The sequence below is a fragment of the Typopeltis vanoorti genome, chromosome 15 (assembly GCF_054136105.1).
Source record: "Typopeltis vanoorti isolate ZY-2024b chromosome 15, IOZ_Tvanoo_1.0, whole genome shotgun sequence".
Taxonomy (NCBI): Eukaryota; Metazoa; Arthropoda; class Arachnida; order Uropygi; family Thelyphonidae; genus Typopeltis; species Typopeltis vanoorti.
The window spans coordinates 25,653,341-25,674,679 of NC_143563.1; the positions used below are offsets into that span (position 1 = coordinate 25,653,341).

Here is a 21,339-nt window from a genome sequence, read left to right on the forward strand (position 1 = left end):
TCCCATGAACATGAACGTCTTCCCAAGGTCCATTTACAGTTGAAATGTGCTGACCCATTGAACCTGCTACTCCCATATATCTTTTATTATATCTACACTCTTGAAAAGACAGTGTGGAAATACTTCCACAAGCGTACGATAGCAATTAATGATAATTCGGATAACTCCACATTATCCGAAACAACCCACTGTTGGTTCGGATAATGTGGAGCTTACATCCTGCCATGGAAATCCATGTTATGAGCCTCAGTTCTGAATGTTTTTTGCAGATTCGTGTTCCAGTCAATGCCCCAAGCTCTGCATTCAAAGTTTCGGCCGACGAATGGCGGTTTTTACATATTATCTTTTGTGGTGTCCTATGGTCACATTTAGTGAGTGTATTGGGTTATCTATTGTGGAGAGTTGACTTGCTGCGCTACCATCTCAGTGCGGTATCACTGATTGTTGATCTGAATATGCCCAATTTGTCAATAATTTTCCTGAACAGATAGGCCTACAACCGGACATCATATCACAATATCTCTTTCAAACTCCGTCAGTTCTTCTGCTCGCAGCCATTTCACCGGGACACAGATGCATTGAGGTCTCTTCAGTGGGAACCAGGCCCACAGGTAAAGATGACCTTGCTACTGCTTCTGCCTGGTATCTCCAACTCTGGGTCTGGCTCCCACTGAAGAGACCTCAATAAAGGTCGAAACTAGTCTGGGTAGTGGCCAATCCCTTAATGCATAACAGTATACATATCCACAAGAAGAGGTGTTTTGCATTATGGGAGATACTGGGATAGGAGTGTTGGTATCTTGCTCCACCTTTGCCACGAGTTGAATGGTGTTGTATTACTTACCCAGGTAAGACAGTGCAACACTATATTCAGTCCTGAAGATATTTTCAGGCGCAAACTTTGTTTGCTCTCACTGGGACAGAGGATTAAACTAAATTTATCATAGTCTAACCTAGTGAAAAATAAACTTTCACCTAGTGTGAAGATATTATGCTATGTGAGGGTTGTACATAACCCATTCCATGGCTTGTGTCCAATCTTCACACAGCAGAGATTAGTGATTGCTGTTGAGCAGGGTATTTATCGTCTTGGTATAATTTTTATGCATATAGAATTTATCGCGTTAATTTCGTTACTTTTGGCCACTTTACTTTGGTGTGGATCTGTGCATGTGTGTGTGTGGGTGCACTCAGCTGTTGCTAAACATTTCTACCATTTCACTTAAGCAAGAGAATAATATCTTAAAACTCCTGTATACTATGCTAAATTCGAAGAACTCTTCATCAGGAGTATGATAATAACCGCTATTTATTAAGCAGTATTTAGCTTAAGACCAAGAGACTGTGGGTTAGAATTCCCCATCACCCTTATTAACTCGAAGATACTTGAAAGATTTCCAAATATGGTCTCTAGAGTAGCCTTTTTATTAGCCCGCCCATGTACGACAGGCATGTTTATATCCTCTCGTGCAAACAACAAAAAAGTAATTATCATAAAAATCGAAAGAGTAACTTTATTATTAAATAAATAAATTAATGGTATCTATAAAGTAACACAAGTGAACAAAACAATAAATTCTATTCATAAGTCATAGTTTAATTTCTGATCGTCTTCAAATTTTTGAAGATAAAGGCAGTGACTTCTTTTGTTCTCCATAATGTATACTCTTGCTTAGAATACGAATTTCGAGTAATAGTTTTTTTTTTTTTTTTTTTTAATGGTGATCCCTCCTGCTAAATTTCGGTTGTTAATCTATACCAGTGGTTCTCAACCTTTGTGAGAGCGCGGCCTGATAAATTCTTTTTTTTTATAAGACGAGCAGTGCAGTAACGAGGGTGTGGTGAAAGAGGCGCCCGCCACGGACGCAACTAGGTTCGGGCATAAAAAGTAAAAAATGTAAAAAATAAAAATAAATAAATAGATATTTTTAAATATATCATAATTCTAGGTAATAGATAATAGATTAAAAAATAGATAATTTTAAAGAATGACGATGGTAGGGAGGTAATGGAATCAGTTTATATAGTTGAATTACTGAGCGAGCACTTTGCAAAATTATATCATCCAGGTGGCGGCATTGCAGGAATCAATGAACCAATAGCTTATTCGGGAATTGTAGTGAATGAAGTGGAGCTGAATAGTCTATTACAAAACCTCAATGTCAATTACATCTGTGGGATTGGATAGCATACCAGCTCGTATTGTACATGAAGCGACTAAAGAATTTTCAGTGTCCTTGACCATTTTCTTTAATTTGAGTCTCGAGTCTGGGTTAGTCCCGAAGGGGTGGAAAGAGGGGAAATAGTTCCACTGTATAAAGGAGGTTCCAAGACTGCTGTTGTAAATTACCGACCGATGAGCATATCAGGAATCGTTGCCAAGGTCATGGAGAAAATAGTCAAGAGGAAAATACAGGATTGGATACATGAAAATGAGATGGGGATGGATATAGTGCTGGTGAGATGGATAGGAGGGTGGTTGATGGAGAGATATCAGAGAGTGGTTTACTCATTCAGGAGTAGAGTCCAAAAGACGGCCTGTGACTAGTGGTGTGCCACAGGGTTGTCCTTGAACCACTACTTTTCAATTTGTTCATTAACGATATAGGACAGGATCCGAGAGGAAGTGTTCATTTGTTTGCTGATGATGCAAAGTTGGGTAGAGCAATAGTGAGAGCACAGGATGTCAAAATTTTGCAAGATGATTTGGATAGTTTGGAGGACTGGTCTAAGGAGGATGGATATCAATTTAATCTGGCAGAGTGTGAGGTTATGCATTTTTGGGGTGAAAAGATTATCAGCAGTATATCTCATTGGTGGAACCATACTCTAGGAACCATACCATACTTTGTGGAACCATACACATGGTTCCACAAAGCCATCGAATTTGGGGGTGTTGGTGGATAGGGAGTAGAAGTTTAGGAGACACATCGCAAAAGTGGCTAAATCAGCTCATCAAATCATTTGGTTGTTGAAAAATACTTTAACAAACAGAGACAAACAGGTTATTGTTCCTCTGTATCAATCCTTGATAGGATCCCATCTAGACTAATGTGCCCAATATGGGCGCTAGGGTTTCTTCTTAATGGGGAGGAGGTGGAGAGGATCCAGAGAAGAGTGACCAATATGATACCAGGTCTATGGATTGAAACTTATGAGAACAGGTTGAAGATTTTTTGGTTGCAGAAATTGGTTGATAGGTGGAAATGGTGTGATATGATTGAGAAATTGAAATTACTGAATGGTTTCTATAAGATTAATTCAGAGGATATTTTTGAGAATAGGACCGGTGGTGCGAGGACTAGGGACCATACATGGAAGTTGGGCAAGAGTGTGGTTAGCAAGTGTGTTAGAGCTAGGTTTTTTACTTGGAGAGTGGTGAATGAGTGGAATAAGCTGCCAGATTCTGTTGTGGGTGCCATGAATGTGAATGAGTTCAAGGCGAGGTATGATAGATACTGTGTGAATGTCGAATAGTTGTTCTTGACATGATGTTAGGGCCTCCCTCGATGAGTCTGTCGACTCCTTGGAGTTGGCCATAATAATAATAATAATAATAATAATATAAAAGTTCGCTATCTTATATTGTATTTTTAAATTTCTGCAATACGCCGCTTTAGACACAAATTCTGCAACACACTGCAACTTATTTTAATGGTGTTAATAGTAAGTATTTAACATATTGCATTTAGTAAAATTTAACTTGTTACATTTAAATTTTTCAAAATGTTTGCATTTTTGGGTTAGAGGGGGCGCATGTTACACACTTGCCACAGGCGCTTCATGCCCTCGTTACTGTACTGTTCCCCAGAACAGGTAAACCGACCCCGTGAACATACGTGGATTACTGTGATGAATATATCCCAGACATAGGTCTGATTCGTCAGACCTATGGATGACGTGAATTGCGTCAGAACTATGGCTGACGCATTGCGAAAAGCAATGGTGAACAACCCTGTAAAAATCTCCCCAAGAAACACTTTGTGGGCAAGAATACTTGCCTACAGAGTCGAAAAGACTACAGGGACAAATCATCATCATGAACAACCTCCTCCCTTCTAATATTTTGTCGCATGATATAAACAGTGGAAGATATTATATCTGCCACTTGGGCAAAGCAAACCTATTAGACTTAATGTGCTAGGCATCTCTTGCACAGTGGCGAATTCTCCATGCTTGCTGCTCAAGCTCATTAATTGAGAAAGAAGTAATATTAATTTGCTAATAAATGCATGCATTTATAAGCATTCCATTTAGACTTTTATTTTTGTAGATAGAAGACATCTTAAGCTTGCGCGGCAATAATTGAGCTTTGCGTTGTGTATCGAATGCCGATGCTTGCTCATCTAGTCAAAGCCACCTTGGCTTGCTCGGTTGTAGGAGCTTCCAGGTCCTCGCAGCAGTATTGTGATTTCATGCGCGCGCATAGCCATTTCACGTCGTCTCACTCTATTGCTTAAACACAGGCCATACGCAGTCAAAGTAGCTATAGCCAGTGAGCTTCAGCCAATGTTTACAAGCGTAGGTATTGCTTGGGAAAATTAAGTTACAACCAACTTTTTATGACGATGTTATTGACCAGTTCATAAAGAAGAACCGCAGGGTAGAATTTGTATTCAAGTAGTTAAATTAAAAAAGATTGAATATCATTTGTAAAATAAATTTATAAAATAAAATAAAATAAATAAATAAATGTAAAATGTAAAAAAAAATTCTAAATATATAGTTTTAAATGATCAGTAATTCATTATTCCGCTAATCAGACTTCAATCACACCTCTCACTCCCTGAATGATAACAAGAGCGAATTTCAAAACCAGCATTCACCCCTGTTCTTGCATTAGGTACTGTTGGTTTTCAATGACGTGTTTCATTCAGTTGCATCTGCTTATTTTGCAAATTGTCTACTTGTGCCATAGCTGCACATATGAGTAGTATATAAGGTTGCCTGATCTATGTTTATCAAAACATTTTCGTTTTAATTTTGATATTTAGAACATCAAAGTTTAGCATAAATTGGGGAATCACCCTCTGTGTTCTTTTATTTGTTATTTCCTAAATATTGTATTATTTTTAGAATTGTGTTATTGCTTGCCGTTAACGAACGCGATCACAAAATTCAAATTCAAATAATTTTCAGCAGCGCACATATTTGAGAGGGCGCTAATCACGACTCAGGTGAACCAAATCGCAGCTGAGAAGTGAAATTGTGTGTATGGTATTGTAAATTGCAGTTGTTTCCTTAATCTCTTATGTGTTGTCTCAGCTTGGTGAGTCTTCATACTTATTGATTTATGTTCCACAGTTCATTTCGTTTCGTAAAATAAATATCGATACCGAAGTTGATTTGATTTTTTGTTTTGTAACGACCAACGAGAAAAATATTTAAATTCCGTAAAGAGAAACCCTTAAACCTTGCACTACATAAACCGACGATTTGTCAGTGCTGTAGATGATGTGTTCTCTATTTGGCCACGTCCTAGATACTCTCACAATTTTCAAAAAATCAATATTCCATTATCCAGTTCACCTTAGAAAAGTAAAACCATAAGTCTCCTCTTCCTAGACATTTTGATACATGCCATCATGATGGATCCCTGGCATTTTCTGTGTACAGAATCTTCCCCCCACGCACACACACACATACAGTGGTAGATACATTCACCAGCAGTTTCCTCCTCCCAACAAGATGAGATTATAAAAACCTTATACGACAGGGCAAAATTAATCAGTACCGATAGCAGTGTCCTAACTACCAAACTTGACCACATTCTCAACATTTTCTTAGCCACTGGCTACAATCCATACATAATCCCAAAAATTTTAAAACTCCATAATGACAATCCTCTTCAGAACACACTACAAAAAAATTATCACCTCTCCATGTATCTTGTGGGCATCAGATAAATTACCAAAATCTTAAAAAAATAATAATAATAATAATACAACTTTAAAATCACTTACAGACTATGTAAAAAATTGGCATTCCTTATCTGCTCTACCAAAGACCAGCTACATTCCCCAAAATCTACGCTACTTAATCCTCCATCTACCACACAGTATCAGAATTCTTTTGTCTGTAAATCATGGGTACTCTGACTAGTTTATATGTATAACTCACATACAAGCCTTATTTAGTCACTTATAAATTATTCATAAGAATCATACAAATTCAGAATTAAAGTACTTTATGAGCAATGTTTAGGAGGACAAATAGGATTTAGAAGAGGGAGATCTACAATCAATGCAATCATATTCTGTTTGAATTATCTGAATCAATGTGGGAAGAAATTTTAAAAAAAATCTTTATATGCTGCTTTATAGACTTGTTAAGCAAGCATGTGTAGCTCAGAGGAAGTGGCATTTGCACTCGCCTGAAGAAAGACCTAGGTTCAAATCTAGTTGCCAACTAGCAGAACATTCTCTAAGCCTTTCTTCAACCATTTCCATTGTTAGTTGATTTCTGAGACAAGCAATCAGGTTTTAAGCCCCAGAAACTTGTGTTTTTCATCCCATAAACTCAAGTAGAACCCACAGTATCTCAGACAATGAATATATAGTATTAGGAATCATGAGATGGAAGCACTTGCCAGCCACCTCTCTTCACCAGATGGTGGATACTGCTATTGATAGTCTTGGGTCAGCTATTTCTAATTGGCCTCTGGTGGAGATTGAACTGTCCCCTCAGTCTCCAAAAGCTAGATAGGACTAAAACGGCCTTGCCTACTCCCTGTAAGGGAATCAAATGCATTAGCAGTTAAGCAAGCACTCAGTTACCTGAAATATTTTTTTTTTTTTTAATTTTAAAATAGAAAATAATAAAGAAAGAAAAAAAACTACTTTCATACTTCAGTCCCATAAAAATACCACACCAATAATAAAATTTGGAGGAGTTCAAACTTCTGAAAGACCAGTGACGAGAGAGAGAGATGTGTCATGTGGGAATGTCCACTTCCACCACATTTGTTTAACCTATGCCCAGAGGAACTGGTAAATGATCTGTCTCAGAAAACACAGGAATAACTGTAAGCAGCAAAATTCATCATATAAGACGTGTAGCTAATGTAGTTTTATTTACAGATAATAAGGAAAACTTAATAATGAAACGTAAAAATAAGGAAAATATGTGATAATCTACATGAAAACGTAAGGACAGTTTAGCGGAGATAAATTTTTGCAAAATCAAAACATTGGGCGATAAGTAGAAACAAAGAAGAACTTTTGTTTTTCACTTGATTATAAGGTATATTATACTTGACCTTCAGCTGTTGACTTCACATTGATTGCTTCAGTATCCCATAATGATTCGCTACCCAGCCCAAGAGAAGAACATAACTTAGAAGTAGAAAGAAATTAACTGGATCAGGTAAAAAATCTACTTACTTAAATTAATTACTTAGGTTAAAGTAATGAAAAAACTATTAAACAAAGAATAAATCAATGATGGTTTACTATTACTAAATGTATAAATATTTGGAAAAATGCATCTTTCCAAAGAACTTAAAAGTATTAGCCTAATAGTGTACTCTTCACATGACCATTAAGCTGCATCTTTCTTTCCTTCAAACTCTTGTTTTCAAAACAAGGGTTTGAGAAAAATAATTAAAACAGCATGGACTGAAATGAAAACCACTTAAGGAATCAGAGAATAATTACAATACCATATTTTAGTAATAGTAAGAATCAAAGAAAAACAATTACAATAGTATGGACATGATTCAATATCAGCTTTATTAATTCTGTTATTTATTTTCTTATTTAATTTTTCATCTTCACTAAGAATTGTGCAAAAATAGTTGAAATATTTTATTTGTTCTAGATTCTCCATTAAAAATGCAGTTGAAGTTTTCCATGTTTCTGCCTGTTTTCATAGTTTTGATCTTTTTATTGGTAAGTTTCAGGTTAAATTTGTTACTACTGTTATTCAGTTTAGGTAAAAAATCCTGGAGACTTGCAGATTTTGTTAGAATACAAACATCATCTACATAAAACAAAGAGCTAAGTTTGACTTCTCCAATTCTGGTTTCATGTTTAATGCCACTTAAGGCAATTCATGCAGATCATGAATAAGAGTGTCCCCTAGTCTTAACTGATTTACATCAAATCACCTTCCTGTACTCTCTTCAGTTCTAACTGCCAGTGCCATAACGAGGGCACTGGCAGTTACGGCGTATTTTTAAATCAGCGTATTTTTAAATTTCGATAATACGCTGCTTTAGACAAACAAATTCTGCAACACTGCAACTCATTTTGATGGGGTTAATAGTAAGTATTTAACATATTGCATTTAGTAAAATTTAACTTGTTACATTTAAAATTTTCAAAATTTTTGGCATGGAGGGGTGCAAGTTAGACCCTTGCGTTGGAATAGGGTGGGGGTGCAAGTTAGACACTTGCCACAGGCGCTTCATACTCTCGTTACTGTACTGCTAACTGCTATAAATATAGATTGTATTGCTCTAATGTTCCATTTACCCCATATAATTTTAGCATTCTGAAAAGTTTTTCTTTTGTTGCATGCTTTTTCTAGATTTTACAAAACTAAAGTACAGAGCCTTGTTACATTTCCAGGATTTCTTAACTGTCATAAAGTGAAAATCTGAACCTGATAACCTGTATTTGGCATGAATTCAGCTTATTGTTCTCCTGGTTTTTCTTCCACAATTTTTCTTAGTCTCTTCTCAAGTATACTTGCATAAATCTTACCTGGAACAGTTAGATAAAAAATGCCTCTGTAATTCTCACATTCAGTTTTAGTTTCATTTTACTGATAGCAATTATGAGACCTCTACTCCAATTATTTGCACTTTGACCTCTAAAACTTTTATACTTCCATATTTGAACATTCTGGTCAAATATCTACTCCAGCTGTCTTTCTACACTTCAGGCTTTTGATAGCATTCCCCTTATTTATATAATATAATCTTGATAAGAAATTATATTTTTGTTTTAATCCTATATGTAAATATAAGTGTGAAGTAACTTGTGGCAGCTGATTTCGCATCAGTTGCAATGGTATTCCATAATACAAGAGCATTATGGGAAGGGTTATTACTCAGCCTGGTTTGATCTTTATTGAGGCCTCATCCAGTGTGAGCCAGACTCCAAAAGATACTAAGGTTAAATCCTCTGGATGATAGGTAGTAGTGGAATTTTTTTTTTTTTTTTAAGGTGATTTTTCAAACATCCCACCGCATGGATGTTTGTGATTGTCTGTGAAAATCTGGTAGTTGTGGTTGGTGGGGACAGACCGGTAGAGTAGGTGCCCTCCCTCAATGAATCTTTGGACTCCCTGGAGGTGTCATGTAATAATAATAATAATTTTTCCTTTCACCCAAGAATATACCTCATGCAACAAAATTTGCACATTAAGTATCATCCTGGGTCTGGCTCACACTGAATACCTCAACAAAAGTTTGAAATTAGTTTGGATAGTGGCCCTTCCCATAATGTTCTTGCATTATGGGATATGGAGGAAATTAATGTGATGTCAGTAGCTTCTATATACAAGTAGCCTAATCATGAAAATACTTCATGTGCAAACCTTGTTTGCATACACCTGGGTAAAGGATTAAGGAAGAATATAATTTGTCAATATAAGTAAGCTGGATACCAGACTGCCTTCGAACATTTTAACTATGGATCTGAAAGAAACTGTTTTTTTTTTTTTTTTTTTTCCCTTTGGTTCCAAAATGAAAACACTATTACCAGCTTCAGGGCAGAGATGATGTACTTGGTATAGCATTATACAGTACACATTATAGGCTCATCAAGTGCAGTGTCCTTTTTTGAAGAGATGAAACAATTTGGGACCACTAAAATATATATGCAGGACTGCCATGGAATCACAAGCCTCATGACTGGATGCCACATAATTAACCTGCATTTGCCCACTGTTTCATCTTATCGAAACCATTTTGTAAATGCTGTATATCTAGCATCCCTGATTGTCCTGATGACTTCTTTGCATCATCAGCAAAACAGTTGAACATCTCCTGTCAAAGCCATTCCAATATTATTAATGTATAAATTGAATCATGGTCCCAGGACTGACCCTGGAGTACACCATTGGTCACTTTAAATCTGGTAGACTCACACCACCTATTATATTCACTTTTAGTTCCATGCTCCCTGAGGTGTAGTCAATTTGTAATTTACATTCATGGCATTGTTATATAGTCATTCAAAACAGTGATATCTTTGTAAAGAAAACACTACAGCCTTGTTAATACTTCATCAGATATTAGAAGAGCAATTTGTTTATGATAATGGAACAGTATTTGCAAGTGCTTGAGAGGTCTAGCATAGTGGCAAGAAACTGTACTTTTCAGAGGGAGAATCAGTTAGTAGACAAGTCTACTAACTTTTTTACATTCTTATTCTTCTTAAGTTACACCTCCAAGGGCTCGTTGCAGGAGACCTCTCTACTCCAGTACACACGTTTCCATCTCCCCCTACTACTTAATTCTCTTTCTCTCCTGCTGCTATCCAAGGCATTGTACCAAACTTTTTACAGGCAGAAATCAATCACTCTTTGCAGTACAAAATATGACCATGTTTCTGATCATCTTGCCATTGTAATTTATAGTGCAGAAGTACAATGCTTGTGTGATGAGCATACCCATGACATCCAGTTTCCTCTTATCGGCAGTGCATTTTCACATACTGCATGCTGTTACCTTAATTTTATGGTAATGTTAATTGGAATATGATACACTAATTCACATAAACACTGAAGATTATTCATAATTATTAAATTAATTCTGGCAAAAAACAAAATGTAAGATAATTTAATAAATCAATAGTTAGTTTCGTACATTATTTACTTCAGATTGATACAATGAAACAAATATAAAGAGGTATTAATATGGAGATTTCTAAATAACAAACTATTTTTTAAAATTCATTCAACATGTGACAGACGTTGAACGTAGAAATGAGATATCATCAGTGTAGGTCATTGTTACAGGATATAACATACCTTTTTCATAGCCTAATTCATCTACACTCTTAGATGTGCTGTCCAGAGATCATTTATTATTGGGCCTTGGTTTTTATTACACTAGGTCAGACATCAACTCACTAGTCTCTTAAATTTGATACATACGTATTAAATTCTATGAATGATACTTTTGTGATTTGCCAGTTGACTTGATGGTTTTCACTTGTAGTGTGAAAGGCCAATCTCAATTTATGCACTCATTTTTTTTTCTCAATATCTGTGATGTAAAAGTGCACTTGCATCCTCTGTACTAAGCCACCTGAAGACAGACTTATGTTCAAGTCTAATCGCTGAGTGGAGGAACTTTTAAGCCTATCTTCAACAAGTTCGTGAGTTAGTTGATCTTTATCATGAGCAAGTAAGTCTTTCATCCTGTAAACTCAAGAAATTTGACTGTAGAACCCACATTATTTCAGACAGTAACATATCCTGTTAGGATTAGGTACCAAGAGATGCCAGCACTCGTTTGCCCATCTCTTCATTGGTGGCCACTTATAAGTGATAGTCATGGCTAGCAAGTTCTGAGTGGCTACCAGTGGAGATTGAACTACCCACTCAGTCTCCAAAAGCTATATAGGGTTAAAAGGCTTCTCCTACTCCCTATAAGAGAATAAAGGTCTTCAGCTGATTATTATTATCTCTGACATGTTCTTTTTGATGGATTTCTCCAGAATATCCAGTCTGTCCAATGTAATAAATACTGCAATTGTAACAGATAATATAAACTCCTGGTCAAGGCTGATGTGGTTAAGTTATATTCTTATAGGACTTTTGCTATTTTGTCTGTAATGTTCTTGATATAGGGTAAAGAAACTGGCATTATGCTCATATCTCATTCGTACATTCAAGTCTGCACATGTTGAATGAATTTTAAAAAAATGATGCTTTGTTATTTAGAAATCTCCATATTAATACCTGTTTTATGTGTTTTATTGTATCAGTCTGAAGTGCACAACAGTGTTGTATGAAACTAGTAATTTATTTTTTGCTAGTATTAATTTAATAATTATGAATACTACAAGACATGGGAATATAAACATCATAGTGAAGATTGCTGACTAATATATTTCGTTTCATATGAGAAAAAATCTGCTTTCAAACTTGAGAAGGTGATCTATATTAGAACTAAACTAGAAATAAATATTGCTAGATGTTATTAACCTAGTGCATTGCCATAGCAATTCTTTGTCATTCATTACTTCCTAAGGTTTATTACAAATTGAAAGGTTACCTCTATTTTATATTTTTATTTACTTTTTAGATAGCTGGTTAGCATTTGACAGGATACCATATTTTTTGCTATTTCTTCTATTTACTAAATTTCCATGTTATAAAATGGTAATTCAGTAAGATTTTCATCTTTTACAACTGGATTGTTATGATACGCTGAATGTGGGTGGTTTACTCTCTTCAGATATCCACCTATACAATTCTATATAGATGTTTATTCCCCAAAGGCTGTTTAGCCTAACTAACATTTTGAAGACGGATGGGCAAATTTCACCCCTCACCATTACTGATATCTATCCTATTGAAAGAAATCATTGATTTCATGGTCATCTGGAGAGCAGAGTATGACAGACAATTGCTGTCATTTCATTGTCATATGCTGCCTGAAACAGTGATGTCTATGGTAGATTTTTTCTTCAGTTACAGAGTGAAAAATCCAAGATTTCCAGGAAGAAGACCCTACTTGGCTGTGTGAAAGATACTAATGGAACTTGCTAAAAAAAATTGCCTAGGAAAAATTTCCTCAAGTCAGTGACTAGAATCGAACAGATGTCTTTCTTCAGAGAGGTTAGCGCTGTTGAAGCAAATGGCATTTCTACAGGGCTATGCATACACCCTTGAAGTCTATGGAATTTTAAATAAAGAAAAATAAAAAGGGTAGTTATTTAACTCGACAATAGTATATGAGGAATGATATAGAGGATACAGATGGAAGAAAATTTAGAAAGACATAAACGATACTGCAGAACATGTTGCAAGATGTGCTTAAATGGAAGACAGGAAGAAAACTCATCAGTCTGAAAGCTGAAGACTAGTTAATGAAAGTGGGTAAAAAAGCTGAAATTATGCACTGGAAATATTCTCTGTAGAAGAAAATTAACTTTAATATATTTTAAAAAATGTTAAGAGGTACTAAGAAAGAAATGCCAATAGTGTTTTAAGAACTGGCATTAAGGGTGCAAAAAGCTGAAGAAATAATAGTAGAGACACCAGAGGCATAGTGAGGCTATAGCCAATGTGGCCCTGACCATAGATGCTAATTTTACATAGGGCAAAAATTTAGATTTTTAAAGTTTTTTTTTTTTTTTTTTAGAATGGTGCAATTTTCTTTCCTGGCCATAGGTGCCAAAATTCCTCACGACGTCTCAGAGACAGAGAAAGTATGATAAGAAGACTTTCTGGAGAACTTGTTAAAAATGTCCCAGTGTATGAATATAAATAAAAATTCTAGTATCTGCAGAAGAATACCCAGAAAGATGGAGACAGCAATCAGTCAGATGTTAAGGGACAGCAATGATGAAATGGAAATTATATATATATGAAAAAAAAAAGTCAAGATGAATTAAAAATTGATATCACCTACACTGGGAAATAAAAAAAACTATTAAAGAACTTAAAATGGGAAAGCTGACATGACAGCATCCCTGCAGAGTTTATAAAAATTTAAATCAGAACTAACACAGATATGCTCTGTTTGCTATTCCCAAAAGAGTGGTCCATTAGTGATCGAAATATGGATATAACAAGAAAAATACAGAAGAACGGAGATTTAGGAAACTAATAATTAGAAGGGTGCAAATCTTCTCAAGAATTTTTAATATTTTTGATTACGTTTTGTCAAAAAAGCACATCATGTTAAGCAGTGGCAGCCGGTGAAAATTTTAAGTGGGGTGCTGCATATACAAAAAAAAAAAAATGTCCTAATCAGTAACAAATTTATTAATAAATAAATTTGCATATTAAAAAAATTGCTTTATTGAAACTATTTCATCCTCACCATGAACAAACACCAATAATAAAAGTTTCATATCAATAGCAATGACAAGTGCAAACGAATATCGGCATTAGTTAGATTGCAGTGCATTTGTTTCATGTAACGATAATTGAAAAAATATAATTATTTTCATATTTTCAACAGTGACACTTGTCATAATTCAGCTTTCTATCTGTAATAAATAAATAATTATGTGTTATTTTAACAAAATAAAATAAGATTTACAAAAAAAAAGTTCATCACAAACACGCACCAATAATAAACATTTCACATCTCACAGAAATAACGAGCACAGGCATATGATACACTTCCCAAGTGGCAGTGTATCTAATAACATAACATGCAATGACAGAAAACAAAGATCGCTGTTTGGTTCTGAAATCAGGGAAATGTAAGGAATTGGAACTAGACGTTCCAATTCCTTACATTTCCAGGATTTCAGAACCAATTTCAAGAATTCTGAAGAAATATGATTTAACAGCCACTTATACATCTATTAACAAATTATCCACCCATTTTCCTTCTTCTAAAGATAAACGCTCAACTACGTCTCTACCTGTGTATCAAGTTCCGTGTAACTGTAATCTTTCCTACTTTTGGACAAACTGAAAGCTCTATATAAAAAAGAATTCAAGAGCATCAATCATCCATTCAACACAACAAACCCAAGAAATCTGGATTAGCTCAGCACAGAATAGAAACAAACCATGACATCCTCCTACACAGTTGTCACTATAAATTTGAACATTTATTTAAAGAAGGTGTGGAGGTCTTACTTCAATGTCCTAACTTGAATTATGATGACTGTATATCTGTATCAAAAATTTGGCAAAGTTTAATCAGAATAACACATTCATTTTTTTTTTAATTTCCTATATTTGTCTAATGTTATTTAAGATTATTACATGAATTTCTCAATTAATGTCTTTAATTTAATCATGACTCTGATAAAAAAAAAAAAAAAATGTTTACTCTTTTAACACTTAGCGATGTGACATCACGTGGCTCATTCTATTTGTGAATAATCAATTGTTCCTATTCCACCTTGTTTTTTAAAACTATTCCTATGTAACCACTGAAGATGATCTGTAATATTCAGACTGAAATATTTGGCAAATTAAATAATATTCTTGTGTAAATGTGTATATATTTTATAATCCTAATGTCACAAGTATTTTTAAAGAATCAAATTAGGAGAATGGCATAATACACTTTGTATTGTCTAATATGAGCCTCCTATGATAAGTCATGATTCTGCTGACATTCTGAATAATAATTATTATTTTCCCCATATTAGATCAATGTTTGCTTTAATAATTTATGCAAGTGATCTTTGGTCTCACATTTTTGTAACGTAACCTTATAGAGAAAAGAGTGCTTAAAAAAACCATGACGTATGTATGTTGAAAGTTTTCCCACTTGGTTATACTATAAATTAAAGATACTAAGAAATTATATACTTGGTTTAATCCTTTATCCAAGTGTAAGCAAACAAAGTTGCCCTGTCCTGGCAACTTTGTTTGTTATATTTCAGGCACAAACTTTGTTTGCTTACACTTAGATATAGGATTAAACCAAGTATATAATTTCTTGGTATCTTTAATGACATATCTAGTGTATGCTTTCACTTAATGTGAAAAAATACTCATGGAATGAGAATGTCTTGTATCACTAATGATTTATGCTCCCTCCATTTTGCAGTTTTCTAGCATAGTAGTTCACACCTAAGTAGGCTAAATCAATGGCAACATGAAAAGATATTTCATGTATAGGTGCTAATCTAGATTAAAGTTCAGTATATAATTTCATTGTATTGTTAATACCAGTGGCATAACTATGTCCTTCATCTCTCTATCCAAAATCTTTTACTAATATCCATTGAGACACAGAGAGAGAGAGAGTTTCAGATGTGTTACTTCTTTCATATAGCCTGTTTTCTAGCATAGTAGCCCACAACTCAGTAGGCTAAATCAAAGGCAAAATGAAAAGATATTTCGTGTATAGGTGCTAATCTAGATTAAAGTTTAGTATATAATTTCATTGTAGTTAATACCAGTGGCATAACTATGTCCTTCCTTTCTCTATCCAAGATCTTTTACTATATCCATTTAAACAGAGAGAGCTTCAGATGTGTTACTTCTTTCATATAGACTGTTTCTCCACAGGCACTCCCTTGGAGATTTCTGGCATTCTTGAGTTTTATAGGATAGCAGTCAAGTAACCAATTACAGTAGTGTAGACATATCTTAAATTCCCACAGTTAGAAATATGGTGAGATCTATGGGCAGGCAAAGAAATCAAAGTTTCACTGAAAGCTGTTGTAAAAGGAATAGTTACACCACTGAATTATTAATATTTAAAAACATTTATCTTTTTTATGTGAATAAATGCAATAATGACATTTTGTTTGTTATGTACAACTTACTTTATTCATTTTATTTCATTCTTTTAGATCCTGAAGAAAGAATAATTTTGAATATCCATAACTCTAAAAAGAAAAGAAGGGCTAGCTTTGATAAAGTATGCATTTTGAAAGATGAGAGGGTGAAGAGATTTCATATTTATAACAAGTGAATCTTCAGCAGTTTGATTAGAAATCATATGTAAATATTTTTTGCTGATGAAACATAAACAGAAAAATGCTTCTTAATACAAACTTAACTACATTTGAAATAATAAAAACAGAAGATCATGTCACGTGATTAAAATAAGAACTCCGTTATTTGCAAAGCTACCATTGAAGAAGGTTATGTAGCACAATTTCCAGCAAATGGATACAGTGAAAGAAACAAACATATGTGGTAATCATATACCTCTCATATGTGAAACATGTGGTAAGGAATTTTCGAAACCAAGTCGTCTAAAAAGACATTTGTTAGTTCATACTCAGGAAAAACTGTTTTCTTGTGAAACCTGTGGCAGAGCATTTTCACAAGCTGGTGATCTTAAAAGGCATTTACTAGTTCATACTCGAGAAAAACCCTTCACTTGTGAAACATGTGGAAAGACATTTTCAGCATCAAGAAATCTGAAATCACATATCTTAGTTCATTCTCAGGAAAAGTCTTTTTTCTGTGAATCATGTGGCAAAGCATTTTCAGCATTAAGGTATTTGAAGGCACATTTATCAGTTCATACAAAAGAAAAAACTTTCTGTTGTGAAGCATGTGGGAAAGCATTTTCAAAGTCAAAGTATCTAAAAGCACATTTATTAGCTCATACACAAGAAAAACCCTACTTTTGTGAAACATGTGGCAGAGCATTTTCACAATCAAGTAGTCTGAAAACACATTGTTTAATTCATACTAAGGATAAACCATTTCCTTGTAAGACCTGTGGTAAGGCATTTTCAAACACAGTTAATCTGAAAAGACACTTATTAGTACATACTCAGGAGAAACCCTTCTCCTGTGAAACATGTACAAAAACATTTTCAAGATTAGGTTATCTGAAAGCACATTTACTAGTTCATACTCAAGAGAAACTCTTTTATTGTGAAGTATGTGGCAAGGCATTTTCAAGATCAGGAGGTCTTAAAGTACATTTGTTAGTTCATACTCAAGAAAAGCCTTTCTGCTGTGAAATATGTGACAAGGGGTTTTCAAGCTCACATCGTTTGAAAACACACTTATTACTTCATTCTCGACAGAAGTCAGACTCTTGTGAAACCTCTGTAAAGTAATTAATGTGAACTCTTCATGTAACATGGTTTCTTCTTAATATTGAGAAACCACATGTTCCATTTGGATGTAATATTTTTTGATTGTGGACAAGCTCTTTATTCACTGAGTCATAAGTGTTTTCTTAATTTGTTAATTACCATAATGGTTATAGTTACTGCAGAAATAATTTAATTTAAGTTTATGAATTTAGCAATAATAGCATGTTTTATTTTCATACCCTGTCAAAGGAAAAGTTAGAATGCAAACTTAAAAAGTGAAGCAATTTGCATCTAACTCTGTTATTAATCTATGGTCATAGATGCCTGTAGCTTCATCTGTTGTCTTGACAGGAAAAGAAACAGAAATTGCTTTGCCTTCTGCTACTGATAACTTATTAAGATACAATTTTACCATTCCTGGGTGATATCTCCAATTTACCATTATAGTCATGCTTTCAACTGCATCATAAATATCTGGAAGTTTATTACAATATATGAGTATACAATTTCTTACAATTTTGCACAATTTCAGTATTGTAAGCCTGGTTGACCAGGTGAATAGCAATCCTGCTTTGCAGCATTCATCTTATTGGTTTAAATTTCACTTAGTATGGATGTTTGTGAATAATTGTTGATGGATGATTTTATTGCCTGGAACAAGATACCACCACTTATTGGAGGCATAAAGTGATTTAAAAAATTCCATGTTTGGTCTCTAGAGCAGCATTCTTAGATTACCTGAACCTGGCTAAACTAGTAATTCAATAAATATTTTTCTTTCCAGGAAGTTATTATTATTATTAGTCGCCTCCAGGAAGTCCAGACTCATCAAGGGAGGGCATCTACTATACAACTCTTTTGCTTCCACCATTCACAATCCACCAGCTGACACAACTACACCAATGCCATCTACTACTGACCACCACTAGTATCACAAACTTCCATGCCCATGGTGGGATTTGAACCCACAGCCTCTTGACTGGAGAGTGGGTATGGGTTCTCAGCAGATGAAATAATCAAGTCATGGGAACCTTGACTCATTATCTGACCTACAGTTCATTCATATCATTAATATATACTCCAGGTTTTTTTGAACTTTTCATGAAGGGATGATCATTTAAAAAAAGTATGATTTAAGCCAAAATTGTGAGGTAAGAATGCATTTTAATGAAGTTTTTCAAGATCACATTGCAGAGTTCCTCAAATCTTCCCAGCCAGAGTAACATAGTTGTGTGTCTCTAGATCTGTATGCACATTTATGAACATATGTGGATTTAAATCCCACTATGAATATCCACTTGTTCAGTGTGAAAAGGGTTGTGAAACTACCACTTCATCCAGCAAATGCTTCACTCTCAATTCCCACTGAGCAGGATGAAGAAGTGAATGAACTGGCAAAATTATTGGGGTTTGCACATTGTCAGAAATGTTATTTGGAGGGTTTCAAAATATTGTTTATAGCATTCCTCTTATAAGTTTGCTCACAGAATTTTACAGTGGTTAGCAGTTACTGCATTTGTTTCTGTTTATCTGATTGTGACATTCATTACAAAAGGTTTACAATTTTTTGCAGAGCTTCATCAAAATGACTTTTGTTTGCTGAATCCTAATTGTAGCCAGAAAAATAATTTTGGATTATTTTTTATTTTATTTTATTTTCCTCTCCACACATTTGGCAGCTTATTAAATGCTGTATTGGTCACTCCTGCTCAGTGGGTATTGAGAATGAGGTGGTAGTTTCATAGCCCTTTCCACACTGAACAAGTGAGATATTCACAGTAGGATTTAAATATACAGCCTGTTATTAATTGGAAAGCAAGTACACTATCCACTTAGCTAACCAGGCAGTCTGTATATTATATTAATATTTGCTAATACTATACTTGTATATTTTCAGTAATAAAATTTACATTTTTAAAATAGTGTAGCATATAATGAATGAAGAGGATGCATGTGTTTAGAATCCAAAGTAATATTAATGTCAGTAATGTGGTTGCAGCAGCCTACATAGAAGATGCCAGGCATAAGCCCACCTGGAGCTACTATTGGTACAGATCTTGGTAGCTATAGCAAATACTCAAGTGAGAAACTTGAATACTGATATGGAGTAGAGTTCCATGTATATAAATAGCAGTTCAACATGGATTAGTTACTTACTCCTAAGCGAAAGGAGAATTCATTCCAATGTGGGATATTGGAAGAAAGCTGGTCTAAATCTAGACCTAGATTGGCCTCTCTACATGTCCAGAAATGGAGATCAACTTGGAGAGGTTCATAGTTTCTGGAGAGATGCCTTTTCTTTGTAGAGTTTAGTTCTTTGGAATTGGTTTGTGAGATAGAGATTCCATCCTCATAAAGCATTATGCTGCTGTGGTGTCTGGAGTGCTCTTGCTGGCCCTTGAAAATATGAGGAAAGGAGTGTTGAAGTTTGTGTTAACCATTCTGATACTGTAGGAAATTTTCAAGGTTGATAATGTAGGTAAGTGAAACCTGTAATGCAAAACATTAACTTATCATCATGAAAATTTTACATCATTAACAACTTTCTTCCAAACCAATCTCTATCAGCACTCCAATATCATCATCTTATATTTTGGTTTTGTAAGGTACTTAATATATGAATCCACTTAGACCTTGTTCTTCCACTAGGTCTTTTTCCTACCCTCAGCATTAAACACCTATTTTGCTAACCTTTCTTACTTATTCTGTTCAAGTCACCATATTATATGATCTGAGCTCTGCTCACACATGCCTGAAATGTTAACAATGTCAAGTTCCTTCCTGGTATTCTCATTGTTAATAAGATTCTGGCATTGATGGCAATCTGTTCACTCCCATAATTTTTCTCAAAAGTTTTATATATGTAATCTCCAGTCTGACCAAGCATTTTATTTCCGACCCCACTCTCAGCTCTATAACTTAAAGTGGTTTGAACACTGTCTTGTATATAGCTAGATTAGTTTTTTGACTAATTTCTCTTATTTCACATAAATTTACTCAGTTGACTCCCTACTAGACCACCTTTTGCTTAGCACTCTAATTTAACATCAAAGCATCTTCCTGTGGCTCCTTTAGTTGTAGCTGCTGACATACAACTCAAGTAAATACTTCATTGCCTGGTGTAACATACCATTTATACTACATAACTATAGCATTTGCCATCTTCTGATTTGCCCTTTCCTTCATGCTTGCACAGTGATCAGAATACATCATTAACATTATGGAAACAACTACTCTAACATGGTAGTTGTTTCATAGTAGTTTAACATAAACCAAAAAAAAAAACACTCAATGTTTTGACCTTCACATTAAGGTCATCTAGAGCAAATATATACAACAAAACAAGCTGCACTACAATTTACATGATATGTTCAAGTTACTAAACAACCATTAAAACTAATGGCCTGACCTCTGGTGGAAAAAACCCTTACTACATCAAAGCTATATTCCGTTTATTATCTATTCATCGTCAGTTGCATCAGTCTTGGGACTGGTAGCAGCAATTTCCTCCATTCTGCTGTGTCATTGGCTTTCTTCTTATATTATCTATTAGGTTACAAAATTAAATTAAGCTGGAGAGTAACATGTTCACACAAAAAAATAATAACTAAATAAAATATAAATAAATTACTTATATAAATTACAATAAACTGGTATGAATAGTGGCATTGTG

The 21,339-nt window shown here is 34.6% G+C and overlaps 1 protein-coding gene across 3 annotated transcripts; it reads left to right on the forward strand.

The window, feature by feature from the left end:
* Positions 1–5,138: 5,138 nt before the first annotated feature.
* LOC150098520 (uncharacterized) lies at positions 5,139–17,801 on the forward strand. Of its 3 annotated transcripts, none has more exons than XM_090404987.1 (3): positions 5,139–5,269; positions 7,819–7,889; positions 16,458–17,801. In XM_090404987.1, exon 3 carries the CDS (start codon positions 16,776–16,778, stop codon positions 17,685–17,687), a length of 912 nt encoding a protein of 303 aa, XP_090261113.1. In that variant the 5' UTR covers positions 5,139–5,269; positions 7,819–7,889; positions 16,458–16,775; the 3' UTR covers positions 17,688–17,801. The 3 variants fall into 3 exon arrangements, with proteins under 3 accessions (XP_090261113.1, XP_090261112.1, XP_090261114.1); XM_090404986.1 differs by having other exon boundaries at positions 5,207–7,365; XM_090404988.1 differs by lacking the exon at positions 7,819–7,889 and having other exon boundaries at positions 5,207–7,365.
* Positions 17,802–21,339: the final 3,538 nt, after the last annotated feature.